The 27,951-nt window shown below is 37.3% G+C and overlaps 1 protein-coding gene across 2 annotated transcripts; it reads left to right on the top strand.

The window, feature by feature from the left end:
* The first annotated feature begins 19 nt into the window (after window positions 1-19).
* Window positions 20-27,912, top strand: CDK7 (cyclin dependent kinase 7). 2 transcript variants are annotated; one of them, XM_060007018.1, is made up of 12 exons: window positions 20-180; window positions 539-598; window positions 6,489-6,522; window positions 7,434-7,501; window positions 8,242-8,310; window positions 10,243-10,353; window positions 11,591-11,709; window positions 13,338-13,437; window positions 20,990-21,076; window positions 25,003-25,152; window positions 27,201-27,348; window positions 27,761-27,912. In XM_060007018.1, exons 1-12 carry the CDS (start codon window positions 115-117, stop codon window positions 27,787-27,789), a joined length of 1,041 nt encoding a protein of 346 aa, XP_059863001.1. In that variant the 5' UTR covers window positions 20-114; the 3' UTR covers window positions 27,790-27,912. The 2 variants fall into 2 exon arrangements, with proteins under 2 accessions (XP_059863001.1, XP_059863002.1); XM_060007019.1 differs by lacking the exon at window positions 7,434-7,501 and having other exon boundaries at window positions 28-180.
* The last annotated feature ends 39 nt before the right edge of the window (window positions 27,913-27,951 follow it).

The following is a 27,951-nucleotide window of genomic DNA, read 5'->3' as shown; positions in this document are numbered from 1 at the left end:
TGAAGCATCGGCGCTCAGTGGGCGGAAGTGGCTGTGGGAGGCTTTAAGGTGCTTTAAATTCTCGCTGTCTTGGGAGCTCTCCCGTTTCAGTTGGAGTCGAGCTTCGCGTGACAGATGGCTGTGGACGTGAAGTCGCGAGCAAAGCGTTATGAAAAACTGGACTTCCTCGGCGAAGGACAGGTGAGATTCTCGGGTGGGGCTCGGAGGGCCCTGAGCGGGGAACGCCGGGCCGCCTCACACCGTCGCGGGTTTTCTCGTGGAAGCCAGCGGACGGGCCACGCTGCTCGTTCTGCTTGCGGGAGGCTGCCCAGACCCCTCCTGCGGCCCCTCTGTCCACCCTGGACATGAGACCTTGAGCGGCCTTCTCCGAAGAATAGACTGGAACGAGACGTGGACGGCACCACCACGTTTCAAGCCGCCGCGAGTTTTTTCCAAGAACCCTGGGTTCCTTGCTTCCCCGAATCTAATAAAGTAAAAAGGCAAACACAAACCAAAAAAACTCTCACCAACTTAACTTTATTCCTCTTCTTCTCTCTAGTTTGCCACGGTTTACAAGGCCAGAGACAAGAACACCAACCAAATTGTCGCCATTAAGAAAGTGAGTTGCAATTTGTTTTTCCTTGAGTCTCCTTGAAGATGTGTGTATCTGGGAGCCGGTGTCTGGCCGTTTTACTTCTCTTGACCGTTTTCTGCTAGTGAGGAGTTACTTAGGTGATTTTCAAAGAAAATAGAATTTCTTAGTGTCTTGTGTTCCAACGTGGAACTCGGGTTGAACTTGTGTTTTGTTGCATTCATTGAAATTGAAATGAAGAGGAAGCTGTGCGTTATGTTTGTTCTATAAACGCAGACCTTGGAAAAGGGGACAAATACTGCTCGTCTCTTGGGTCCTCAGAACACCTGACCTTTCCAGGGCCCTATTTCTGCCTCACCTGAATCCACTTTGTATATCTGTATTTCCTGAGTACAGGTTTACCATGAAAGGCTTTCGCCAGCATTAATGACATTGCTGTGGTGCGGGTTTTTTTTTAATGGTTTCAGTAGCTTTTTTACTCGCATTCATTCAAGAAACTTCGGTCATATTTAGTTAACTCTCTATATACCAAGCACTTTCACCCTCGGTTTTTCATTTAATCCTCATAAGAGCCCATGAAGTAGGTAAAGTATCTCTATTTTACACTTGAGGTGGCTGAAACTAAGAGAGATTAGGTGACTCATCAAGATGTCACAGATAGTAATTGCTAGAGCCAGGTTTTAGATCCAGGTGTCGTGCTCCCAGGTTGATTGCCTTTTCCCATACTACGGAAATCAATAACCTTCTCAAGAGAAGCTGGTTTCTTCACACCTCAGGCCTGTTGGTGGCTTAGGTGACCACCTTCCTTATTATTCCTGTTGCTGCTTTGAATCTTTCTCCTTGAAAATCCCTAATTCCTTTGAAGCGTATCCCTCTCATACTCTTAACACCTGCTTCCCACTCTTCCTTTCCACAATCATTCCTGCCATTGTTATCTTTTTTACTTTTCTGACGTGTCTCATCTCCTTTTCCAGTTTGTGTTCTATAAACCAATGCCATAGCTACTCCCTTGTGAAACCCTTAACTTTGTTAATTCTTTCTAAAGTTATTTTTCTGATTCTACCCCTGGTTCACTTTATTCTAGCCATACTGACCTTTCTGTCCCTTGAATACATTAAATTCATCCCAGTCCCGGTATCATTGCATTTGCTGCTCTGCCTTCTGGTTAGTATATTTTTACTCTAAAACTTGAGTAATCATGTAATCAGGAATCATGACTGATTCCTTATCATTTAGATCTCAGTCAAATATCTCCTGTATATACATGCCTTTGCTGGTCATTCTAGCTAAAACAGGTGTGCCTCCCTTCTTACCTGGTGTTCTTTGCATATTTCTCTATTATTATTTCATAGCGTTTATCAAAATCTAAAGTCTTTTACCTATGAGTTTATTTTCTGTTTACTACCACTTGAATTATATTTAGGACTGGGTCTGGTACATTTGCAGACACTCATTAAAAATGTATTGACTTGACTGGTATAGTCTCTTCAAATTGGTATAATCTCATTGAATTCTGTGGTTTTCTGAAAATCCTAGTGGGTTTTCTTGTTTGCTTACTTTTATCATAAACTAGGATTTGGAATTCATCCTATTTCTCGGTGATAGACTTGTACCCCTTGAAAGTGACTCATAATGGAATATTCTTTTACATTTAATTTTTATTTCAAATAGTACATCTTTGTGGTTTTATGGAATATAACCTTTATATAAATGAATATATAACCTTTAAAAATTGTGAATCGTTATGTTATACATATGAAACTTATATAATAGTATACATAAACTGTACCTCAAAAAAAAAGCAGAGGGCTTCCCTGGTGGCGCAGTGGTTGAGAGTCCGCCTGCCAATGCAGGGGATGCGGGTTCATGCCCCGGTCCGGGAAGATCCCACATGCCGCGGAGCGGCTGGGCCCGTGAGCCATGGTCGCTGAGCCTGCGCGTCCGGAGCCTGTGCTCCGCAGTGGGAGAGGCCACAGCAGTGAGAGGCCCGCGTACAGCAAAAAAAAAAAAAAGCAGAAATATTTCTCCTTCTACTAAACCAGTTATTTCTCAAAATATTTTTTTAAAAAAAGTCAGTTACTAGGCCAAGCATGCCTGTCTCCTCTACCCCTGGTTTTCACTCCTTGGAGCAATCACTTTCAACTCCAAAACTGTTTTCTCTGCTATTTACATCCATTTCTTTAGATAGTATGCTTATCATTATTTCTTGAGTGGTCTCTTTCCCTAGTTTTAGACATTTTCTATACTTCCTACTGTAAACATTGGAGATGTGGTGCTTGTGCACCTTCCTCTCCCAACACTCAATTTCTACTCCCACTCATTTACTGACATGTTTAATTTTACAAAAAAAGGGATAATAAGCTATGTATTCTGTATTCTTTTGCCTATTGTATTTTGGACTTTTAAGACATCATTAATCTACCTTATCCTTTTTAAACAATGGTATTGAATTTATGTTTCCCAATTTATTTAACCAGTCCCCTATGGTAGCCTTTTGGAGCCTTTCTCATTTTTCAGTATTTGTTTTATGTATCTCAACAATATATAGTGTTGCATACTTCTAAACTCTTTCTCTCCCTACACACACACACACACACACACACACAGGCACGCGCGCACGCAATATTCTTCTGCAACTTGTTTTTCTGAATCAGTATTATTTCTGAAATCTTCCAGATGGATACATGTAGATCTGGTTTATTCATGCTCATCAGTGATTAGATTCTATTATGTGGCTACACTAAAATTGGTCTGTTCAAACTCTTGTTGATAAACATTTAAGCTGGTTTTTTTAAAATGTTTTACTTTTATACAGTCCTTCTACAGACATTCTTATACATATGTGAGTTTCTCTAGAGAATGTATCTTTAGTTGAAACCAATTATGAATTGTTGCTGCATAGAGACTACGCAGCAATGTCACCATATATTGTCAAATTGCTCTCCAAAATGGTGGGATCAGTTTAACCTCCCACCACGTTCTCACCATCTTTGTATTGTCAGACTTTACAACAGTTGTCAATTAGGTGGATCGAAAATGGTATATGGTTGTTTTTTCAATTAATACTTCTCTGATTACCAGTGAGGTTGATCATCTTTTCCTAGATTTATTGGCTTTTTAGACTTTTTCTGTTAGGTTGCTTACATTTTTTTCTTTCCTGTTGATTTGGTGGGGAATTTCTTATATATTCTGGATACCGATCCTTTATCAGAAATTTGCACTGGAGATACCCTCGTTGCTGTAAACAATAAATTACTGATCTGTGATAAGAATAGAAGAGTATTTATTCAAGCCAAACTGAGGATTATAGTCCAGAAGACAGTCTGTCAGATAGCTCTGAGGAACTGTTCTGAAGAAGTATGGTTTTCAGCATAATTTATATCTTGTCAGAACAGAAAACATCAAGCATGACAGGGGTACATTCCTTCAAAGTTTCAAAAAAAGAAAAAAAAAAGATCAGCCGAAGACAGGTCACCGAGTACACAGTGAGTCAGTATGGCCATGGCTCCCGGGAAGGGAGCCTTATCATCAAAGGAGTACTACTACTGAAGTCCCTGGAAGGGAGGCATTTATCCCTATCTTCAAAATGGACATTCTTTACTTCCGGGACAATGCACCCTTTTTTTTTCAATGGTTAAAAGCAGATGTACAATGTGTGTTTGATAGACCACAAAACAGGCTGTTCTAGTTAGCAAAAAGTTTGTTAAATCATGTATAAGCCAGAATGACTTCTCCATACTTCAGTATGTAAAAATTTTTTCCATCATCATCTCCCAGTCTTTGGCTGGACTTTTAGTTGATTTATGATATGTTTTGAGGCACAGATATTTAAAATTTTAATCTGGTTAAATTTGTCCATGTTTTTCCTTTATTGGTTCCCTTTTTTGTGTGCTTCCCTACCTCCAGGTTATAAAGAATTCTACTATATTTTCGTCTAAAAATTTTAAAGTATTGCTTTTCACATTTAGGTCTTCATTCCATTTGGAATTAAATTTTCTTTGTTGTGTAGTATGGGGATCCAGTATTTTTTCCCCAGCTCTCTCAACACTATTGATAGTATGTCCCTTTCCTGGTGAGTTGTAATGCCAAGTTCCAGTTTCTACTTGGATCTGTTTCTGGGCACACTATTCTTTTTTACTGGTTGACTTTTTTTCCCCCATCCCTGCTCCAATACAATAAGCCTATAATTACTATTGCCTTATAAAGTCTTGAAGTCTGGTAAGTCCCACATAGCTACTTTTCTTCAAAATTATCTTGGCTTACTCTATGGGTCAGTTGAGAAATTTGAAACAGATCAGGAGAATTTGAATATGAACTAGTTATTATATGCTACTCTGGCATTATTATTAATTTTGTTAGGTATGAGAATGGCATTATAGTTATGTAAGAAAATGTCCACATTTTAGAGGTGCCTACTTAAAGTATATAGGGATGAAATAACATGAAGTCTGGGACTTGAAAAAGTATATATTGTAGCCAGCAAAAAGGGGAGGATGAATGAATGAAGTAAGTATGGCAAAATATTGGTAATTATTGAATCTGGGTGATGAAGTAGATGGCTTCATGAAACTAGTCTATTTTTTATTATGTTTAGAAAATGTAATAATGTTTTAAATTATCTGTTCTTAGCTCTTTACTTTTCCATATAAAGTTTAGAATCCATTTGTCAATGTCCTTGAAAAATGCTCTTGTACTTTACATTTAGTTCCATTAAAGAGAATTGACATATTTGATGTATTTATGATATTGAGTCTTCCTATCCATGAACATGCTATCTATGTTTATTTTGATCTCATTTCTTAAGCATATTTTAAGAGTGCTTTATAGTGTTCATGGAAAGCTTCATACATCTCTTGTTGGCTTTATTCCTAAGTGCCTTATATTTTTTGGTGCTATAATAAATAGCCTACCTTTAAATTAAAAGTTCTATTTTTAGTATATAGGTGGGGGATATCTTTTAAAGTAGAATAGTTGATTTTCTGGAGTAGGATTTTTATTTTTGTATTCTTGGTTACATTGTCATTGTATAAAGTAGTTAGCTCTTGTTCTTTAACCTGGTACTTGGTTTTGTGTAAGACTGAACCTGTTAATGCAGTTTGATGTGCTTATTCACAGTAACAACAGTTTAACCATTTTCTATATCCGTCGCAATTTGTAATTTTTCTTTTTGGAAAATGTGGTCCCTGGGAGCATATTGTTGGACACATTAAGCATCTTATTTTATGCGTTACGCATTTCCTCCGAAGTAGTCTAACTTGAAGTGCTCCTTTTGTTTATTAGCCTCTATGCGTTTAATTATTTGTTCCTCATTTAATCTAACAAAGATGTGTAATTCAAAACTTAAGGGGAAAGGAATGATAGGTACTTGATCCTTTCTTATATTGTTAATTTTGCCTTTCTGATTCATGATTCCCACTCCCTTCTTGCCGACTAATACTAGCTACATATGAGTTGCTACATATTTTTGCTATGTTTTTTTTTTAAGAAATTTTTAAATTTTTAATTAATTAATTTATTTTTGGCTGCTTTGGGTCTTTGTTGCTGCGCGGGGGGCTTTCTCTAGTTGTGGCAAGCGGGGGCTACTCTTTGTTGTGGTACGTGGGCTTCTCATTGCAGTGGCTTCTCTTGTCGCGGAGCACGGGCTCTAGGTGTGCGAGCTTCAGTAGTTGTGGCACTCGGGCTCAGTAGTTGTGGCTCGCAGGCTCTAGAGCGCAGGCTCAATAGTTGTGGCACACGGGCTTAGTTGCTCCACGGCCTGTGGGATCTTCCTGAAACAGGGCTCAAACCCGTGTACCCTGCATTGGCAGGTGGATTCTTAAGCACTGTGCCACCAGTGAAGTCCTTGAAGTGTTTATATATATGTATTGGTCTAAATAATTTAACATATTTCTAATGTGTTTGTTTTTTCCTCTGCCAGATCAAACTTGGACATAGATCAGAAGCTAAAGATGGTGAGTAACTTATTTCATGTAATCTGACAGAACAGGAAAGGTTCTTATTCTCAGTGAGGAAGAGAACAAAGTATTAATTAAAGTTAACAGTGGTTCTGGATAGAGTTATTGCAGGGTCCCAGAAGAGTAAAGATAGACTCAGGATAGAGATAGGATATTTGTGATTTTCACCATTTGGGTGTTCAGAAGAATATTCAAGTCACCTAAGTAGATGGAAGACAGCAAGGTTATTAGTGACTTGTCTTGCTGTCTTCATTACTGCTTTAGGTGTTGTTACAAGCCATTGTTTCTTCTTCTTCTGAGCTTCTGATTACTTTGAAAATTCCGGATTCATGGAAGTATACAAAGCTTACTATAGAATAAATGTATGGAGGGGAAAGATTTTTTTTTACCCCTTCTTCCAAAGCCTTATTTGCTAGAGTGCTAAGTCCTATTTAGTCATCAAGAAATAGTTCCTATATAAAGGATCCATCATCTCTGTAATAACTAGTACCAGATTTTATTTTAAATGTTGAGTTCCATCCTTCACATTGGGCAAGATGGTATCTAATCACTAGTTTGCTGTTAGCTTAAAGAATCTGCCACTGATATTCATAAGGCAAGAGAAGGGAGCCATTAACTTCTCACCTATATGCTACACACTTGTGTACATGTTGTTCCAGCAGTCTTCAGATCTGATATCTCACAGATAACGTGAATACTTTTTTCACCATTTATCATAGTCTGTGCTAAGCTATTTTAAAAATAAAGCAATATAAAATGGAAACAGATATGTCATAAAAATTGTTATTTTTTTCCTGAGGAATAGTCATCGCTATTTCATCAGACTGACCTTTCCCAAAAAATACGTTTACAAGAAGGTTTGAGATTTCAGAATTATTTTTCACTTTTTTCTTTGCCTTTTTATGTAGGTATAAATAGAACAGCTTTAAGAGAGATAAAATTATTACAGGAGCTAAGTCATCCAAATATAATTGGTGTGAGTATGATCTAAGTTGTTTCTGGGATTTGGGACCCTGCCTTTCCTGAATGTGGTAGATGTTGATTGAAGGCTCAGCAAGATAAGTTGTTCTAGACGAGCCTTGCAAAAAGGCTGAAATTTATTTTCTATCCTAATTGTTCTTGTAGGCAGTGTCTTAAAAACTATACAACTGATGAAATAAATTAAATATTGGCATACAGGCTGATTTTGTCAGAGATCATTTTGAAGCCTAGAGAGCTCTAGCATGTGTAAGACCTTTAGCAAGTTCCCTTGAACTCTGTGCCATAGTCCCTACCTCATAGCGTTGTTATGAGACTGAATACACGTAAAGTACCTGGGATAGTGCCTGGCATAGAGAACACGCTCATTCAATGAATGATAGCTGCTGATGCTATTTGTAGGATGTTCTTAAGTACCAAGTTTGGGAATTTTTCTAAATTGGAGACTTAAATGAGGTTTTCATTAATTCATATCTTTATTATAACTCCAAAATTTGGAGGGAGAGGTTAAGTATTTAGTGAGTTTGTTTTTAATAGTAAGGTTTAGTATCCTGTGCTTCAAAGTACTAATTCCTAGCCCAAAAAAAGGATAAATATTAAATTTAATAAAATTATTTAAACTTTACAGAGAATTATCAACAATCCAAATATTTGTTTAACTTTTTAAAAATTACTTTAATACTGTCAAGTGTTTAATAGAGAATCACATGTTGATTTTTTTAAAATTTTGCTTTGCAGCTCCTTGATGCTTTTGGACATAAATCTAATATTAGCCTTGTCTTTGATTTTATGGAAACTGACCTAGAGGTAAGATTAAAATTCCTGGAGGAATTTTTTTTCTCTATTTATCCAAAGAGAATCTAAATGTTTATTTTCTACCTTTGAAGATACTGGCAGTCAAAAGAATGCTTAATTTTGTTGAAATCTAGATGTGTTCTCAAGTCAAAGATCTTCTGAATCATTTAGCCATATTCCCAGGGTTAAATACAAGAGTTGGATTTCAATAGCATTGTGTCTACCAAGTTCCCAATACCTTATTAACATTCCTTTTTCGAAAAATGAGTGTTTGGCTTCGGAGGATTTGGAACTTCTTTGTGATATTATCACAGAATATCCTTTTGAAAGCCAGGTTTCTTTTTGAGAAAAATAAGATTTTATACTTCTCATTAATATTAATTGAATCTCAGTAATGGACATTCCAAGGATGTGGAACAAGTGGAATTCTCATACACTGCTGATGAGAATGCAAAGTGATGCAGCCACTTTGGAAAACAGTTAGGCAGTTTCTTATACAATTAAATATACACTTAAGGTACAATCTAGTAAATACTACCTCTACGTATTTATTTATCCAAGAGAAACAAAAACATATGACTACACAGATGTTTAGCTTTATTTGTCACTACCCAAACTGGAAACAACCCAAATAGCTTTCATTAAGTGAATGTGTAATCATAAAGTGGAATACTATTTGAGAATAAAAAGAAACAAACTACTAACATATGCAACAGTATAGGTGAATCTCAAATACATTATACTAAACAAAAGAAGCCAGGCTCAAAAAGCTATTGATATTGGGCTTCCCTGGTGGCTCAGTGGTTGAGAGTCCGCCTGCCGATGCAGGGGACACAGGTTTGTGCCCCGGTCCGGGAAGATCCCACATGCCGTGGAGCGGCTGGGCCTGTGAGCCATGGCCGCTGAGCCTGTGTGTCCAGAGCCTGTGCTCCGCAATGGGAGAGGCCCCAACAGTGAGAGGCCCGCGTACCACGAAAAAAAAAAAAGCTATTGATATTATATGATTCCATGTATGGTTTTTTGGAAAAGGCAAAATTAAAGGAACAAAAATGATCAGTGGTTGCCTGGGTAGGGAATCGAGGGGAGGATTGAGTAGAGAATGGCCTGGGGAGAGTTTAGGGGATTATGAAACTATGTCTTGATTATGGTAGTGGTTACACAACTGGATGTGTTTGTTGAAATTCATAGAACTGTGAGATTAAAAGGGTATATTTTACCTATTTAAAAAAAAAGAAAATGTGAATTTTTATCTCATATAACGAAAAGTCTAGGAAAAAACTGACTGACTTGAGGCATAGTTCACAAATAATGCTAATGTAACACAGTCTTTCACTTTAACTCAGTGTTTTCTCTCTGTTGCCTTGTTCATGGGTAGAATTTCTTAATATAGTGGCTCAGGCACTTGCAGGCTTCTGTCCTTAGAGTTTAATAATCCCTGAGGAAAGAAAGTGCTTTGTTCCCTTTGATTCTAGCACCAATATTTGCCTTGGCTTGGCTCACTTATCCATCCCTGAGCTAGTCTGGAAAGCAGGCTGCAGTGTGGTGACTGACCATGCCTGGGTCGTGTGTCTACCTCTGAAGTCTACAGGTAGCGCACAGTCCTGTTTTAACCACGTGGACTAAGCTGGGAACAGATGGAGTGTTGAATGCTGTTGTCAGAAGGGGCTATGTATCTGGGGACAAGTGAAAACAACAGATGTTTGCTACATGGATGCCTAAAAACAAAGCAGTAGGACATAAAGCACTGCTTTCTTTCCAAACCAAAGATACTTTCCCTAACCATGTAATTGGAGATTCTGACAGTACTTCCTAAGGAGAGTTAGGCAAGCTCTCTTGAGATTCTCCTCTATGAATAAATCCATTTTATGTCTGTAAATGATTTTATATAGTAGAGTCCATTTGGAATAATAAAGCTTACCTGTATATTGTATGCCTGCTTTACAGGTTATAATAAAAGATAACAGTCTTGTGCTGACACCATCACACATCAAAGCCTACATGTTGATGACTCTTCAAGGATTAGAATATTTACATCAACATTGGATTCTACATAGGGTAAGGTTTTTAACCAAGTATTATTGATTCTTCATGTTGTAGTCAGACTTCATGTTGTAGCCAATTTATTACACAAAAGGTCTGAGTATGTAAATTGTTACAAAATAGAGCTGGGCCATTTTATCCAACCTTCTTCCTCTGTGTGCTCCCTTCAGTTCCACTACGTGGTGCTGTGAGGACTCTGAATTACTATATGAAACTTAGAAATGGAAGAGACCTAGTCCTTCATGTTTTTCATAGTTGAAGAGCTAAGTTGCTGACCAAAGTTACGTATTTTTTTCAAGGTCAGCAGCTGAAAACTGACAATAGTATTAGAACCTAGACATTTTGGCTTGAAGTCCAGTGTTCTTTGTGCTATACTGTTGTAATGGGAAAAAAATAAACAAAACCAAAAACAGTGGGAGTCTGGATTAAATTATGCAATGCAAAAATACCTTTGGAAAAATATTTCTAGTAGCTCTAAAATTCTAGGAAATAATGAAATAAAATTTCTGAAATGACTGAGTCATTGTTAGGAGCATTCAGCTACTAGAACAAGGCTGATAATTTAGATAGGTAGATGTTCTTAGGCACCCTATTTAGATGAAATAGCTAAAAATAAGTAAGTTATAGTTAGTAATTCTCATACTTAACACTTGGAATCCCTTTTAGGTTATTGCTAATATATTTTTAGCATAGATTGTGAAGACTGTATTCCTCATCCTTGTAAGTGCCTAATATTTTTATTTACTGAAGTTCATACGTAGTGGGGGTTTTTTTGTTTGTTTGTTTTTGTTTTGTTTTTGGCCTCGTGGCTTGTGGGATCTTAGTTCCCCGACCAGGGATTGAACTCGGGCCCTCAGCAGTGAGAGTGCAGAGTCCCTAACCTCTGAACCGCCAGGGAATTCCCCATATATATTGTTACTAAATTAAATAGCAGCAGCTATTTATTGAGTGCTTACTATGAGCCAGTCACTACACTAGGGCTTTTACAGGAAATATTAAATTTAATCCTCACAGCAAACCTGTGAAATAGGTTCGTGAAATTAAGTACCTTGACCCAGTGTCTCACTAAGTAATATGGCCAATCTTATTTTGCTTTGTAGGATTTTATGTCAATAAAAATAATATTGGTGGTTGTTTAGATTTGGGGTGTTACCCCATTTCTGCTAAGTTTAAATTTAAGCCAACTAAATGTATCATTGTGATATTCTTCTCCACCCTGCTTACTTGTTTGTTTAAAACCTCTATTATATAGGACCTAAAACCAAACAACTTGTTGCTAGATGAAAATGGAGTTCTAAAACTGGCAGATTTTGGCCTGGCCAAATCATTTGGGAGCCCCAATAGAGCTTATACACATCAGGTTGTAACCAGGTAAGGATTCCTTAACTAACTGAAACCTTATATTGTGTAGGATATACACAAGTGATTGTGATTACACAGATGAGCATCATTTGTCTTCTCTGAACTTTTGGCAGAGTTCAGGGATTACTATTGGTACTTTATTAAAAATATAGCCCTTTTTTATATTGTGTATATCTTACCACAGTGAAAAAAAAATATACAGCCCTTCTTTCAAACGGAGTTGAATTTAACTCAGTCCTCAGAGATTTACCAAGTTATTTTGGGGACTAATTTATACTTCTTATACAGTTTAGTTAGGTAGGTTGGAACTCTAGTGCCTATTCTTGTACATAAGCATGTGATTTGGGGGGCCTGTGTTTATTTTATTGGTCAGTCTTGGTTCCACATTTTATATCATTCAGTGTGAATGAAAATTCTCTAAACAAAGCAGTGCATTTATATTTGGGTTTTGCATATTATTAGTTGCTTCCATTTTCTGTTTATACTTCTTATGTATAAAAACTAAAAATCACATTAAATAGATAGGGATGGTAGATTTTATCTTGTCAGGATGACATTTGTTAATTTCTCTGACTCTTGTAAGGATCTGAGAAGTCATCAGATTCTCTATCCTTTTAAATTACTTTGTCACCTTTCTCCAGATCTCACTGAGTGTCAGTCACCTGAGCCCTGAGTAAAAAGTAAGGGATATGTAAGTAGTTGTTCATGTAATTTCTGGGAAGATTAAGCCCATCGTTCAGGAACACTGGGGACTCAGGAAAACAGGGACCCACATACATGAGTATTGTGTGCCACTGGTTTTCATCTACTCGTTTCTCATACTTTCTCTTCTTGCAAATCAAATGCTACTAATAGGTCAAATTAACGTGAGGACTGAGAATTAACAATTTAGATAACCTCGACAAGAGCAATTTTGGTGGAGTGGTGGGATGAAAGCCTGACTGCAACGGGTTTAAGAGGATGAGAGAAGAGGAAATGGAGACAGTAAGAACAGACAACCAGAGAATGAGGGGTAACTGTTAGGGGAAGTGGGGTCCAAAGAAGTTTTTGTTTTTTGTTTCTTTATATTTTAGTTTATTTTTTAAGGCTAGAAAAAATAATGGTATGTTTGACATTGATGTTAAAAATCTAGTAAGAACAAAAAGTTGATGTAGGAGAAAGAGGAGAGAATTGCAGGAGCAATATCCTTGAAAATAGGCAGGAGAGTGGGGTGTCAGTGCCCAAGTTGAGGGATTGACTTTAAAAACAATCATGGCTAGTTCATCTGTAGTTATGGATGGGAAGGCGGATTGTGAGAATACAAATGACTGAAGGTGAGTCTGTAGAAATTTTTTTTCATTACTTGCATTATTTCAGTGAAGTAGGAAATAAGGTCATGAGCTGAGAGGAAGGATGGTGTTGAGGGTTCCTGGAGAAAGAAAGTGTTACTCATCTCAAAGTGGGAGAGTGAATGGACTAAGGGTGTATGTAATTTCCTGGCAGTAATATGGAACTTGTTGATTTTATAGCCAATTTTTCTTGAGTTAATATATCCATAAAAGTGCATTTCATCAGTAGATGATGTTTTGCTGAGGAATTTTCTCTAAGAAATACTTTAATTCCATCCTAAAATGACAGTATTTCTTTTTGTTCTTCAGGTGGTATCGGGCCCCTGAGCTACTATTTGGAGCTAGAATGTATGGTGTAGGTGTGGACATGTGGGCTGTTGGCTGTATATTAGCAGAGTTGCTCCTAAGGGTAAGTCTGGAATTGATGTACACACTTCAGTATTGTTATAGGAATTTGTTTTTATAATTTGTGTAATAATTATCTTCCCAGAGGTAATTCCCAGAGAGGAGTACCATCCTTGAAACAAAAAGCCAACAAACAGGTTTATAAAAAAAAAAACTCTGCCAAGTACAACCTTTTTATTAATGCTAATGCGAGATGAGATCTCCCACTTAGGACAATAAAGGTTTTATTACAGATCATTCTGTGTTCTGAAATGTAACTATATATAATAAAACTCATTGGGTTGTAATATGGTACTGTCTCTACAGTAACTAAAAGTGTTAGGATAAACTTATGTACTTCTGGTACTTTTTTGTTTGGGCTGTTTAAAAGTACACTTTAAGAGATACGTAATACCAGCCACTGCAGATGCAACTCTGCATGACTTTAAATATTGTATGAGAGGAGCATTTTAGTTCTGTTCAAGCAGAGCAGACATGGTGGTCCTATAGCATTTCTCAAACCGAGACCATCTTACAATGAAACATCCTCTCCCTTCCCTCACTGTACAGAAAGATGCCAACTTGGTAAGTTTTCTTTAGCTATGAAGTTTAGTTTAGCCCTTCTCAATGATGAAGGCAGAGGAATATTGGGAAATCACACTGAGGCTGAGTGTTTTTCCTTCTTACATTCCAGATTCCAGCCTCTACTCCCCCTCTCCTCAAGCCATGTGTATTTAAAGAAATGTGAACCCAAAACACAAAAATACAGCTATTTATTTCCTTGAACAGAGAAAATAGCTTCTGTACGCCAGAGAGAAGATACCTTCTTAAATGTCTTTTTTAGTTTAGTGTGAGTTCTATGCATCATTTTGAGATGCTCACCCTTCTGAATGCTTGTAGAAGAAACCCTCACATTTAGGCTTGAAGATGACATAAGTAATCCCTGTAGTAATGGGTCCTCTGAATCACCTGGTGTGACAACTATGCTACTCACAAAAACAGAGTTTACTGGAAGGGTACATTTGAGAATCTGTTAACTCTCAAAAGCCCAGTTCATTCATGACCAAGACAGAAACGGAATTCCATAGCCCCTAGTGTTATGACTGATCATTCCATGTAGAAAGTAAGGAGAGAGAGATAGCAGTTGAGAATAAATGGGTTAGAAATTGTGGACCTGGTTGAAGTCATAGTTGGAGTCTTGCTAACCATTGGCATCGTTGTTGGAATTATTATTAAGGTTATGAAGGAGTTGACAGGCAGCCCTACTTGGTGAAGAACTGTACCATTTTGCCATATATTTTTCCAGCACAATTAAAGAAAAATGTTTCCTATTTTAAACTGTCTCTGTACTCATTTGAAAATATCCTTGGAAATGCTGTCCACGCAGTTCTAAATCTGTGGTGAGATTCTGCAGTCCAAATAGATAATAGTTGAAAGCCAGGATAATTCAGAAGATTTGCTAATATAAGCGTTTAACTTCTTTAAAGTGTTTTTTTTCTATGTAAATTTTATAGAAGGTTTAATAACTAGAAAACAGGAGCAATAATAAGTAAGCCTATATCCAACAAAGTAGTCTATATAGTTTAAAACATTTTAGAAGCAAATTGGTCTGCATTCTGACCTCTGAAAAGGAATTGAGAAATATTTATACTAGTGGAGTATTATGTCACTAAATAACACAAATCTACTTTTTAATTTATGATCTGTTTATGTTTTTTTCTTAATCATGTTATGAGACATAGTGATTAATAGAAAATCTAAACTTGGATATTACCTACTGAGCAAATGCCACTATCTGGTCTAGATAGTTTCAAAGATAACCATTTTAGTTTGTAAATAAGAAGTAGTTTGGGGGAGACATTTTATGCTTTATAGGAAGGTCACTGGGCATCCTACTGGCCTGCATTAGAGCATTTCCTAGAGATGATGTGGTGATACAAAAATTTGATCAACCAGCAGCTGCCTGCCATACTCTTACTTCATCCAGATGGTGAGGATCCAGAGCTAATGGCTTGGCCTGTGGTTGATCTTCAGCCCTCTGACATTCCAATACTTCAGTTTGGCTGTATCAGCTCAGAACAGAGCTTCCATCAGTTTTTGCATAGGCTTCTGGATGCACATGGGTGTTAGAGGCTATAGGATATCAGATGTTCAAGAACGTTATTGTTCATGCCTATTGCATAAAAAAACTTGATGATTTTCTGGTATTTGGTTTGTGATCCCTGCCTCTCTGTAAAGACCTGAGAAAGAAAAAATAAATTTCTACAATGTCATTGTTCTTAAAAAGATGAATCTCAACACAGTTTTAAAAGAGAAGTCATGAGTGGAGTCATACTGAAAAGAACCAGAGGGAAGTCCCTCTTGGGTTCCTGTACTGTTGAACTCAGTACTTCTCTTCCTTTTAGGGTTAATTGGACTCTTTTTCCTAAAACTGAAAAGTTCTCATTCATATGCTTAGTCACAATTGTATTGGTTAAATTCTGGTGTCCTCTAAGAAGCTGTTATAGAACAGGATAAAAGAACAATAAAGGGCTTCCTTGGTGGCGCAGTGGTTGAGAATCCGCCTGCCAATGCAGGGGACACGGGTTCGAGCCGTGGTCTGGGAAGATCCTACGTACTGCAGAGCAGCTAAGCCAGTGCACCACAACTACCGAGCCTGCGCTCTAGAGCCTGCGAACCACAACTACTGAGCCCGCGCGCCTAGAGCCCATGCTCCACAGCAAGAGAAGCTGCTGCAATGAGCGGCCCGCACACCGCAAGGAAGAGTAGCCCCTGCTCACCGCAACTAGAGAAAGCCTGTGCGCAGCAACAAAGACCCAATGCAGTCAAAAATAAATAAATAAACAAACAAATAAATATAAAAATACTGACTAGGACTTGGGAGGCCAAATCATTAAAAAAAAGATTTATTTATTATTTATTTATTTTTGGCTGTGTTGGGTCTTAGTTGCAGCATGCAGGATCTTCGTTGAGGCGTGTGGGATCTCTCATTGTGGCGTGCAGGCTTCTCTCTAGTTGTGGCATGAGGGTTTTCTCTTCTCTAGTTGTAGCACACAGGCTTCAGGGTGCGTGGGCTCTGTTGTTGTGGCACACGGGTTCCAGAGTACATGGACTCTGTATTGCTGCATGCGGGCTCTTTACTTGAGGCATGCAAGCTCAGTAGTTGCGGCACATGGGCTTAGTTTCCCTGCAGCATGTGGGATCTTAGTTCCCTGACCAGGCATCGAACCAGCGTCCCCTGCATTGTAAGGCAGATTCTTTACCACTGGACCACCAGGGAAGTCCCAGACAGTGGATTTTTTTAGTCAACGTTGCATTGATGCTTAATACAATGAAGACATTTTAAAATAAAGTGATAATTATATCTTGAGGATTTTTAAGATGGCAAGGCAAAAATCTCCCCCCCTCAGAAATTATCTCTAAAAAGAAACAAACATAAATGTTTGAAATTAGGAGGTGCCTGTAACACTATGCCAGAGGATATGAAGCCAGAAATGAAGAAGGCTAAAAGTCTTCAGAAACGGATACCAACTGAACGCAAAATTTGTTTGGCATACAGAATCCTGGAGTTGCTTAGCAATGAGAGTTATCATTGATGGCAATAATGAGGTGCAGGACTGAAAACAGAAGGGTTGGTTGAAAAACCTGTATATTGACCACTTAATAACAAGGTCCCCGACACGACCAGGTTACTTTCCTTCCCCCAGCTATATACTTCCCCCTGACTTATTCCTCCACCAGGGAAAGGTTTATTCTCCAAAGAAACTGAAGCAGGAATCTCTAGACATGGGCATCCTTAGACACAGTGAAGGATGGGAGTGAGATGCCAGGGTGAAAACATGCAGATTACATGGAAGTCTGCAAACTAAACAGTAAAACCTCCAACTTATTTCCCTGTTCAGCTCCTAGAACCCTGGCAGCCAGTGTAAAACTCATTTTAACTCAGGTAAAAGATTAGAGGATCCTTCACTGGAAGAACTGAATGGTCCCAGAGAATAGACCCGTAGGTAACTGGCATTAAGCTACCTGTCCAATCTTTCTAGATAAAGGCCATGAGTTAACAAGCTCTTTTCATAGATAGAATGCTTTGAATCAGCTTTTTTAGTACCTTACCTTTAAATATGAATGGTTAGCCAGTGATCACCAGATAGTTATCAAGGATTTTCAGGTATTTAATGACTACTTCCAACATGTAAGGATAACCAGATAATTGGCAAGGATCATCAGGTATTTGATGAAAGCGTCCAACATGAATGACAGACTGAAACAAACTAAAAAAGAAACTTGGAAAAAATAGAAACTATCAGGTAGCAGAAGAAAATTCATCCTCACCTCCCCACCTGCACCAAATCTTCAGAGAACTGAGAGAATATACTGCATACATAAAACAAGAATATGATGCTCTTTTACTAAAGGAACAATCAAAGAATAAAGTATACTTGAAATTTTTCAAAAAGGATAACTAAAAGCAAACAAAAATAGTAGAAAAGTAGCTAAAGAACTCTTTCATTAAATAGAACCAAAAGATAAAAGAGATGGACTATAGTAGGGAAAAGATAAGAAAATTAGGAGATTGATCCAGGAGTGATCTTAGAATATAGCAAAGGAGAAGAAAGAAAATCGAGGGTAGGAAATTCATAAGAAAATAGCCCAGCATTGATGGATGTGAATAGGTTGGAAGTGCCATAAAGATTCTGCACAATGAATGAAAGAAGCCCCCATGCCCAGACACATGGTGAAATTTCAGAATACCGGGGGTTCTTAGGAAAAAGCCTTTATTTCCACAGAGAGAAAAAACATGAAAAGCTTACACAGAAACCAAAGTAAAGGATTAGGGAAAAGATGGCATCAGACTTCTCAAAAGCAACATTGAAGACAACAGAACACATTGTGAGGGATCCAAAGTCCACGCATTAGGCAGCTCATTTAAATTTCTTACATCAGACAAAAACAGCCATCCTTAAAATCTGGTTAAATTGCAAGCTTGCTCACAAAACTAAGGCTATGATGATGAGTGTCCCTGTCTTCAGATCTCGTAATACAATTTACGTTGGTGGTTTGCAAAGTAGCAGAGGTATAAGAAGGTATAAGAAGGTAGAAGAAGAAGGTATAAGAAGAAAATGTGAGCATGTCTAAAAAGATTTATGGGGACTTCCCTGGTGGTCCAGTGGTTAAGAATCTGCTTTCCAGTGCAGGGGACATGGGTTCAATCCCTGGTCAGAGGAACTAAGATCCCACATGCTGCGGGGCAACTAAGCCCGCATGCCGCAACTACAGAGCCCATGGGCCGCAACTAAGACCCGACAGCCAAAAATAAATAAATATTTAAAAAAAAGATTTATGAAATGTTATTTAATATCCCTTCTAGTTTCTATTTTATTCACATTTAATATACATGATAGCACGCTATTATAAATACATATTTTAAATAGGGGTTATGTTAAGTCTGGGTCCAATCAGAATATAGAAACCACACATTAATTTGAAAAGGGAAGCTTAATATAAAGAATTATTAACTATGACAAGAGGTTGTAGTAATGAGGGATTGACTAACAAAAAGTAAAGAGAACTCTAAAGAATGTAGGAATAGCAGATATAAAGAGCAGTCACCCTTATACCTAGGGGTGACGCTAGGACTAAGGACAGAGCACCCAATGAGAGGACACCCAGGGCTGAGATCTAGACCTCTTGAAGAGGACACAGTGTGGCTCACTGGTTGACCGAGAAGCTGCTGTAGAGCTGTGCTGAACTTGCTGAAATCTGTCTTCTTAGATGCTGAGGAAAGCTGTTCAGGGTATTTCAGGTGCTGAGGAAAGCATTTCTCTAGAGGCACTGCTACAAAACCATCTGCAGGGCATTCTAGAGGGAAGCTGCTGGCCTCCATGCACTGTTGGAGCTGAACACTGGAGAAACTGGTCACACTGCAGGAACCTGGTACCAATTCTAGAAGCTGAGAGTGGTGCAGGAGCCTGCCAGGCAAGCCGACTGGAACCAGGAAGCAAAACTTTTCTTCCTGTGATGTCTCTCCAGCATTCTCTACTGACAAAGCTTCACTTGGCAAAGGAAAAATATTTAAAGGGCCCAGATCCATTTTTATGGAGAGTCAAAAAGGGTGAATTTGGAGTATATTGATAACTGGCAGAGGTGTTTTTGTTATGTTTTGTTGCTGGTAGAGGTCCACAGTAATAAAAATGTTGGAAACTTGGTACTTAATTTCATGTCTTCCCAGTGATTCTATAAACTTTTTCATTGCCTTTAACAGTGCCAAAGGCCTCTTAACTCACAGAGTAGAGAATACTCCTTTTTTTTCTTTCCTGTATACTTACATGTCTGAGAAATGAATTGGAAAATAATGTCTTTGTGTAGCAAAGATTTTGATCATTTCTTACCAGCTTACTGACGTTTAACTTATAATTATTTTTTTACATCTTTATTAGAGTATAATTGCTTTATAATGCTGTGTTAGTTTCTGCTTTATAACAAAGTGAATCAGTTATACATATACATATGTTCCCATATCTCTTCCCTCTTGCATCTCCCTCCCTCCCACCCTCCCTATCCCACGCCTCCAGGCACTGAAAGCACCGAGCTGATCACCCTGTGCTATGCCGCTGCTTCCCACTAGCTATCTACCTTACATTTGGTAGTGTATATATGTCTATGCCTCTCTCTCGCTTTGTCACAGCTTACCCTTCCCCCTCCCCATATCCTCAAGTCCATTCTCTAGTAGGTCTGTGTCTTTATTCCTGTCTTACCCCTAGGTTCTTCATGACATTTTTTTTTCTTAAATTCCATATATATGTGTTAGCATACGGTATTTGTCTTTCTCTTTCTGACTTCACTCTGTATGACAGACTCTAGGTCTATCCACCTCATTACAAATAGCTCAATTTCGTTTATTTTTATGGCTGAGTAAATTCCACTGTATATATGTAACTTATAATTATTTATCCTCTTAAAGTTGGCCAGTATACCTCTTCAAAGAGAGAATTTGCCAAGAGATTGTTTAAATAATATTGGAATAGAGATGTGTTCTCTTGCCTCCCAGCCTTTGCACCTGCCCTTTTGCTAGGATAGTTTTCTTCTTCCATCTTAGACTTTTCTTTCGGCAACTCTCATCTTCATCTGTCAACTTTCATGGCCACTTCCTGTAGGAAGCCTTCCCTCACCTGTCCAGAGTGGGTTAGGTGCTGTTCCCATATGGGCTAGGATCCTATCCTGTGCTCTCACTGAACACATCATCTTGTAAATACTGCTTTACTGGTATCATCGTTGTTCACCATGTCCACCCCAGGGGAGAGCAGGGACTGTCTTGTTCCCTTGTTTAAATGCCTAGGGCTTAGCACAGTGCCTCTTACATTGGTAAGTGTTTATTAAAGATGAGAGGCGTGAATAAAATGGACAGTATGGTACTCTTTACTTGGATAGCAATGGCAGGATCTAATGCCGTATCCAGTATGCCTCAGACTAAATTTTTGTTATAGTTTAGTGTTTCTTATTAAATTAAATTTATAGTATTATTTATGTAACAGCTATCAAAAACTATCTTGAAGTGGCTGCCTCTCACTTTCTTTCAGGTTCCTTTTTTGCCAGGAGATTCAGACCTTGATCAACTAACAAGAATATTTGAAACTTTGGGCACACCAACAGAAGAACAGTGGCCTGTAAGCCTTCATACATGTTCTTTGAAATTTAGTTAGAATTCTGTATAGTGTATAACGTGAATATTACTTAAAGAAATGTACTAATTGTCTTAATTTATTAATAATATATACTCATTGCAAACGTTATACAAAGTGAAAGTTAAAATTATGATATACCATCCAGCCTTCTATATACTTATAGCCCTCCCCCATCCCAGTAATTCCCATTCCAGGGTTAATCACTCTTATTTTGTTGTAAAGCCTTGCTATGAGGATGCACACACAAACACATATGCACATATAGACATATAGAGTTGCTTTTTCTTTTGTTCTTTAGCAAAATAGGGATCACACCATACACATTTTTTTTGCAACTAACTTGCTCTTCACTTAATATTATTGACCTTTTTCTTTTTAAGCCATATAATATTTAATTTTAGATGTTCCATGTTAGTTTATCAATATCTTGATGGATTTGGGTGTATTTATTGAATTTTCACTAACACAATCAAGATTTTTTAGTATTATAATTTTTTTGTTGTTGTTGGCCACGCTGCATGGCTTGCAGGATCTCAATTCCCCAAGCAGGGATTGAACCTGGGCCACAGCAGTGAAAGCCCAGAATCCTAACCACTAGGCCACCAGGGAACTCCCTGTTATTTATTTTTAAACCATTACGTGTCTATAAAAAAGAAATACTAAATCTGTGATAAAATTTAAAACAATATAAATTGCTAAATTTTATATATTACAGTTCAGTGAAATTCTCACTTGTTCATTCTTTTTTCTTTCTTATTTATGGATGTATGTATGTATGGCTGTGTTGGGTCTTCATTGCTGTGCGCGGGCTTTCTCTAGTTGTGGCGAGCGGGGGCTACTCTTCGTTGTGGTGCGCGGGCTTCTCATTGCGGTGGCTTCTCTTGTGGAGCACGGGCTCTAGGCATGCGGGCTCAGTAGTTGTGGCTCGCAGGCTTAGTTCCTCCGCGGTATGTGAGATCTTCCTGGACCAGGGGTTGAACCCATGTCCCCTGCATTGGCAGGCGGATTCTTAACCACTGCACCACCAGGGAAGTCCCATGTGTTCATTCTTAAATTATAATTGAAGGGGCTTCCCTGGTGGCGCAGTAGTGAGAGTCCGCCTGCCGATGCAGGGGACACGGGTTCATGCCCCGGTCTGGGAAGATCCCACATGCCGCACAGTGGCTGGGCCCGTGAGCCATGGCCGCTGAGCCTGCGCGTCCGGAGCCTGTGCTCTGCAACGGGAGAGGCCACAACAGTGAGAGGCCCGCGTAACGCAAAAAAATAAATAAATAAATAAAAAATAAAAATTATAATTGAAGACCTTTTTATTTTCCTTTCTATTATAGCCTCATATTCTGGGGAAAAAATAATTACTAGAAAAGAGAAATTTTGATCAGTCTCTTTATCTTCTGGTTAAAACGATAATGAAATTATCTGAAACTGAAATTGAGTTTCTTTTGTGCTGTTACTTCCTCAACTTTCTAATTGAAAGTTGGCTGTATGTTCTAATTGTGAAATACGCTCTTACAGCTTTCATTTATTGCACACTTATTGTATGCCATTAATGGTAGGGTTTCATAAATTATATTTAATTCTGCCAACAATCCTATTAAGGTAGGTACTGTTGTTCCCATTTTACAGATGAGACAACTGAGGTTTAGTGAGGTTAAGTAACTTGCCTGAAGCTACCCAGTGTCAGAGCTAGGGCTGCAGTCTGGGTCTTAGTGACTCCAGAGCCATGTTCATAATATTTATTCTGTACTATTTGACATGATTTTCTAAATAGTAGTTGCTTACTGATGTTTTCCGTGGATTTTTAAAAATTCTTATTTTGATTTACATGCAGAAGGAAATACAGAGATACCCCTTGCACCCTTTACCCAGCTTCCCACAGTGGTAACATCTTGCAGAGTTAGGATAAAAATCACAACCAGCATGCTGACATTGATACAGTTAATATATAGGACATCACCACAAAGAGCCCTTTTACAGTCATACCCACTTTCATTCCACTCCTACTCCTTCCTTAACCTCTGGCAATCACTAATATGTTCTCCATTTTTATAACTTTGTCATTTCAAGAATGTTATAAATGGAGTCATATAATATGTAAGCTTTAGGGATTGATTTTTTTTTTTTTTTTTTGCGGTACGCGGGCCTCTCACTGCTGGGGCCTCTTCCGTAGTGGATAGTGGAGTACAGACTCCGGACGCGCAGGCTCAGCGGCCATGGCTCACGGGCCCAGCCGCTCCGCTTGAATTTTTTTTCACATTCAACATAATTCTCTGGCGATTTATCCAGATTGTTGTGTGTATGAATAATTCGTTCCTTTTTATTGATGAGTGGTATGAATGTACCACAGTTTGTCTTAACCGTTCACTCGTTGAAGAACATCTGCATTGTTTCCAGTTTGGGGCTATTACAAATAAAACTATTATAAACATGCATGTACAAGGGAATTCCCTGACGGTCCAGTGGTTAGAACTCTGCACTCTCACTGCCAAGGGCCCAGGTTCCATCCCTGGTCGGGGAACTAACATCCCACAAGCTGCACGGCCAAAAAAATTCACATACAGGCTTTTGTGTAAGCATAAGCATTTATTTCTATGGGACAGATGACCAGGAGTGCAGTTGTTGAGTCATGGGTTGCATATTTAGCTTAAGAAACTGCAAACTGCTTTCCAAAGGGGCTGTACCATTTTTTATTCTCACCAGCAATATATGAGTAATCCATTTCCTCTGCATCCTCTCTAGCATTTGGTGTTGTCACTTTTTTACTTTAAGCATTCTGAGGGATTTTCTCTTCCCTAATGACTAATGAATAGTGTTGAATATCTTTTCATGTACTTATTTGTCATTTGTATAGCTTTAATGAAATGTCTCTTCTTGTCTTTTCCTTGTTTTTTAATTGGATTGTTTGTACTTCGGCTGAGTATTGAGCACTTTATATATTTGAGATACTCGTCCTTTGATTGTATATGTGGTTTGCAAATTTTCTCTTACACTGTAGTTTGTCTTTTCATCCTCTTCACAGTCTTTCCAGAGTAAAAGTTTTTAATTTTGATCAAGTCTGTTTTTATCATTTTTCTTTTTATGAATAATGCTTTTGATGTCAAGTCAAAGAACTCTTGTCCTAACAAAAAGATATTCCTGATGATTTTCTTTTTCTTGTAAGTTTCATAGTTTTACATTTAAAATTTAAGTCTGTGATCCTTTTTGAGTTAATTTTTATATGAGGTATGAGATTAAAAATGTCTTTGGAGGGGACAGTGTTGTTTATGATACCTTTCCCTCTGTCAATACCACAGACTTAATTAAGTAGCTATATATTAAGTCTTGATATCAGGTAGACTGATTCCTCCCACTTCTATTCTTTTTCAAAGTTGTTTTTAGCTATTTTAGTTCTTTTTCCTTTCCATATAAATTTTAGAATAACCTGTCTATATCTATAATAATTTTGGCAGAATTTTGGCAAGAATTGCATTAAACCCGTATACCAATTTGAGGAGAATAGACATCCTTATGGTGTTGAATCTTCCAATACACGAACATGATAGGTCTCACCATTTATTTAGAGCTTTGATTTATTTCATCAGTGTTGTATAGCTTTCAGTATATGAGTCCTACACATGTTTTGTTAGATTTTCACCAGAGCATTCCATCATTCTTTTTGAGTGATTCTAAATGGTATTGTTTTTCATTTCAGTGTCCACATGTTCTTTGCTAGTATGGAGAACTACTGTTGATTTTTTTATGTTTACCTTCCTGTAACCTTGTCTGCTCACTAGTTGTAGGAGTTTTTTAATAGATTTCTTGAGGTTTTCTACATAGATCATCATATCATCCGTATGACAGTTCTATTTATTCGAGATCTACATGCCTTTCAATCCTTTACTTACGTTTGAATTATAAAAATATTTTTACAGGACATGTGTAGTCTTCCAGATTTCGTGACATTTAAGAGTTTCCCTGGAATCCCGTTACAGCATATCTTCATTGCAGCAGGAGATGACTTGCTAGATCTTATACAAGGCTTATTCTTATTTAATCCGTGTACTCGAATTACAGCCACACAGGTATTTTAGCATATCTTTAGAATTTCTTAAGATTTTCTAACATTCTTTAAATACCGAAAAGATGTGTTTCTATTTTGTTTTAAGGAGTAACAAATTTTATTTTTTCCCTAAGCTACAAGCACTATTCAGACTGGTATTAAAGTATATGATGCACACAAGTACAGGAGAGTTTATTCTTGCTTAAACACATATAAATACATTTCTATTTCATAATTAATTTGCTTTCAAATAGTTCACTAGAGAGGGAAAAAAGGTTATTGTATTTGTTAAGGCATTGGTATATTTCAATTAAACTCTTATGTATTAAGTAAAATTTTGTGCTAAAATCAGTGCCAAAAGTGCTTTGTTTTTTCCCCATAAAATGCAGTTCAAATATGCATTCTGGTCATTGTCACAGTCAGAAAGTGATAATAGGGAGAAAATGGTATAGTCTGATACAACTGTATACTTACAAGAGATTGAAAGGTATTCTAAACAGAAAAACACTGAAACTGAGTTTTTTAAAGGAAATAAGAATGAAACTCAAGAAAAATGTGGAAGACCAAGAATACCTGCTCTTATAAAAGAAGAGAGAAATGTTATCCAATACAAAAATATAAGACCTATAGATTTGAAAAGGTTTTTTTCTTTGTTTTAAAAACAAGCACAGAAAACTGGGGCAGGGACAGGCAGTGCAAAAACGCAACACGGTACAATGATTTGCCTTCATAAAGGAAGAGACCAATTGAAATGTCACAAATCTTCATATCTCACAAAACATATTAATGTACAATATATGAGGAATACAAAGTGGATTTTTTTTCACTTAAGTTTATTACAGACTACCAAATCATTGTTTAATGCATTTACTTGTACAAGCCTTTTCTTTGTAGCAGTACATGCCACATTAATATATATATACTAGATATTTTACCATTGGAATTACTCTTCTAATTTCAAACAAGTAACTCATTTTTACCTTTTCACTCATGCATATATGCATATTATCTCCATCATAAGAAACTTGAGACCAGGTCAGATTATCTAGAAAGTTGTTTTCATTAATAGTAAAACTCAAAATATATAGAAAAATACTAGTTGTGATGACTTACTTGGGTTGTATTTTGATAGAATGAATTTTTTTAATGGGTTTTGGCTTGTAGATATCTAAAAGTTGGAATGAGTTACTCTTCTTAGATCTCTATGTAGCTCAAAATTAGTTTAATTTACTTATGGAACTGCTATGATTTGCAAGTAATATTTTATAAATGCAACTCTTCTGAAGTAAGAAATCTCTAAATTATTACTGCATATGATATTACGTTGGCAAGTAGGGGGAGGTATGCTTGACAAATTTATATGGCTTCTTTTTGTTCATAAAAGAATTATCCAAAAGGAAATACCTTAAATTTTTGTGGCTATTGAACAGTACTATGATGCAGATAAAGTATGAACTTTTGTCATCTAGAATAAAACTGTTTTTATTGGAATTTTGGAACTAAGTAAAAATATCATATTATAGAACATTGGACTGGTAGTAAATAGAAGTAACCTTGGGTAAGTCCTTCCAAGTAAAATTTCTATTAATCTGTAGTGGATTGTTGGATTTTAATCCATTGTTTCCAACCTATCACATCTTTTTAAAAGCTTTATTTTTAAGAATTTATGTGATTTGGAATTTGAATACATATAGATGTGACAAACTTGGAAGTTCTTTTTGAACAAGTCTGTCTCTGTGTTTTGAACTACAGAGCCTATAATGTGTAGGGAGATGAATTTTACAATATCTTACTACGGATATTTTGTACTTAGTATAGGCTATTGTGGAAAAATTTGAAGGTAGTGTCTTTTTCTTATAGTAATGGAATTATCAATCAGTCTTAGGCTGCTAGATGTTTATCTGTAGTAATCTGCATGTCGAAATACTTGAAATTAAGTTTGCTTGGGGAGGGGGTGTATTCACATAGTATATTTAATGCTCCTTACAATTTTGGCAGTTAGCTTTTCTTAAACACAGTTCATATATTCACTTAAAACCTTACTTTCTGTGGTATCTTTTCTTCTGAAAGGCATTGAAAACTAAGTATTTCAGTAATCGGCCAGGGCCAACGCCTGGATGTCAGCTGCCAAGACCAAACTGTCCAGTGGACGCTTTAAAGGAGCAGTCCAACCCAGCCGCGGCAACAAAACGGAAGAGAACAGAGGCCTTGGAACAAGGTAAAACGCTCATTTTCACAAGAAATGAAATGAATTCAGAAAACTCCAGATAGCTAATATAGAGCTAGTGACTGAAGGGCAGCTAAGAAATGTAGACTGTGACCTGTTTACTTGTATAAATTTAAATTGGATAAAGTTGAGTGTGGTGTTTTAGCTATGTTTACTTCCATTGAGAATACTTACATCATGCTTTTTAAAAGGACATGGGCACTTTTGAGTATACCTCAGAGTTACAAGTACTGTCCATGTGCATCCTGCTCTTTTCATAAATTCCTTCTGGTACACTGTATGCTTAATGTTTAACTAGTGCTATTGGAAAATCAAAGCGAGTAAAAATAGAGGTAGTTGGAATGCAATGACTGGTTAAAATTGCTATAAGATTAAATGTAAACAACCTCATTTTTCCCCCCAGGCGGATTACCCAAGAAGCTAATTTTTTAGTTACAGAGAACACTGGACAATATTGTACTACTGAAGGATATAGTGAAAAAGGCACAATAGTAAACATTAATTAAATGCTTTAAAAGAAATCTGTAAATATTCTATTCATGTAAAATATGTAAAACTGGGTTATTTTATTAAATGTATTTTAAAACAAACTTA

The sequence above is a fragment of the Delphinus delphis genome, chromosome 3 (genome assembly GCF_949987515.2).
Source record: "Delphinus delphis chromosome 3, mDelDel1.2, whole genome shotgun sequence".
Classification (NCBI taxonomy): Eukaryota; Metazoa; Chordata; class Mammalia; order Artiodactyla; family Delphinidae; genus Delphinus; species Delphinus delphis.
The sequence above is the reverse complement of the archived record's forward strand: the minus strand, read 5'-3'. Positions and strand labels throughout refer to the sequence as shown.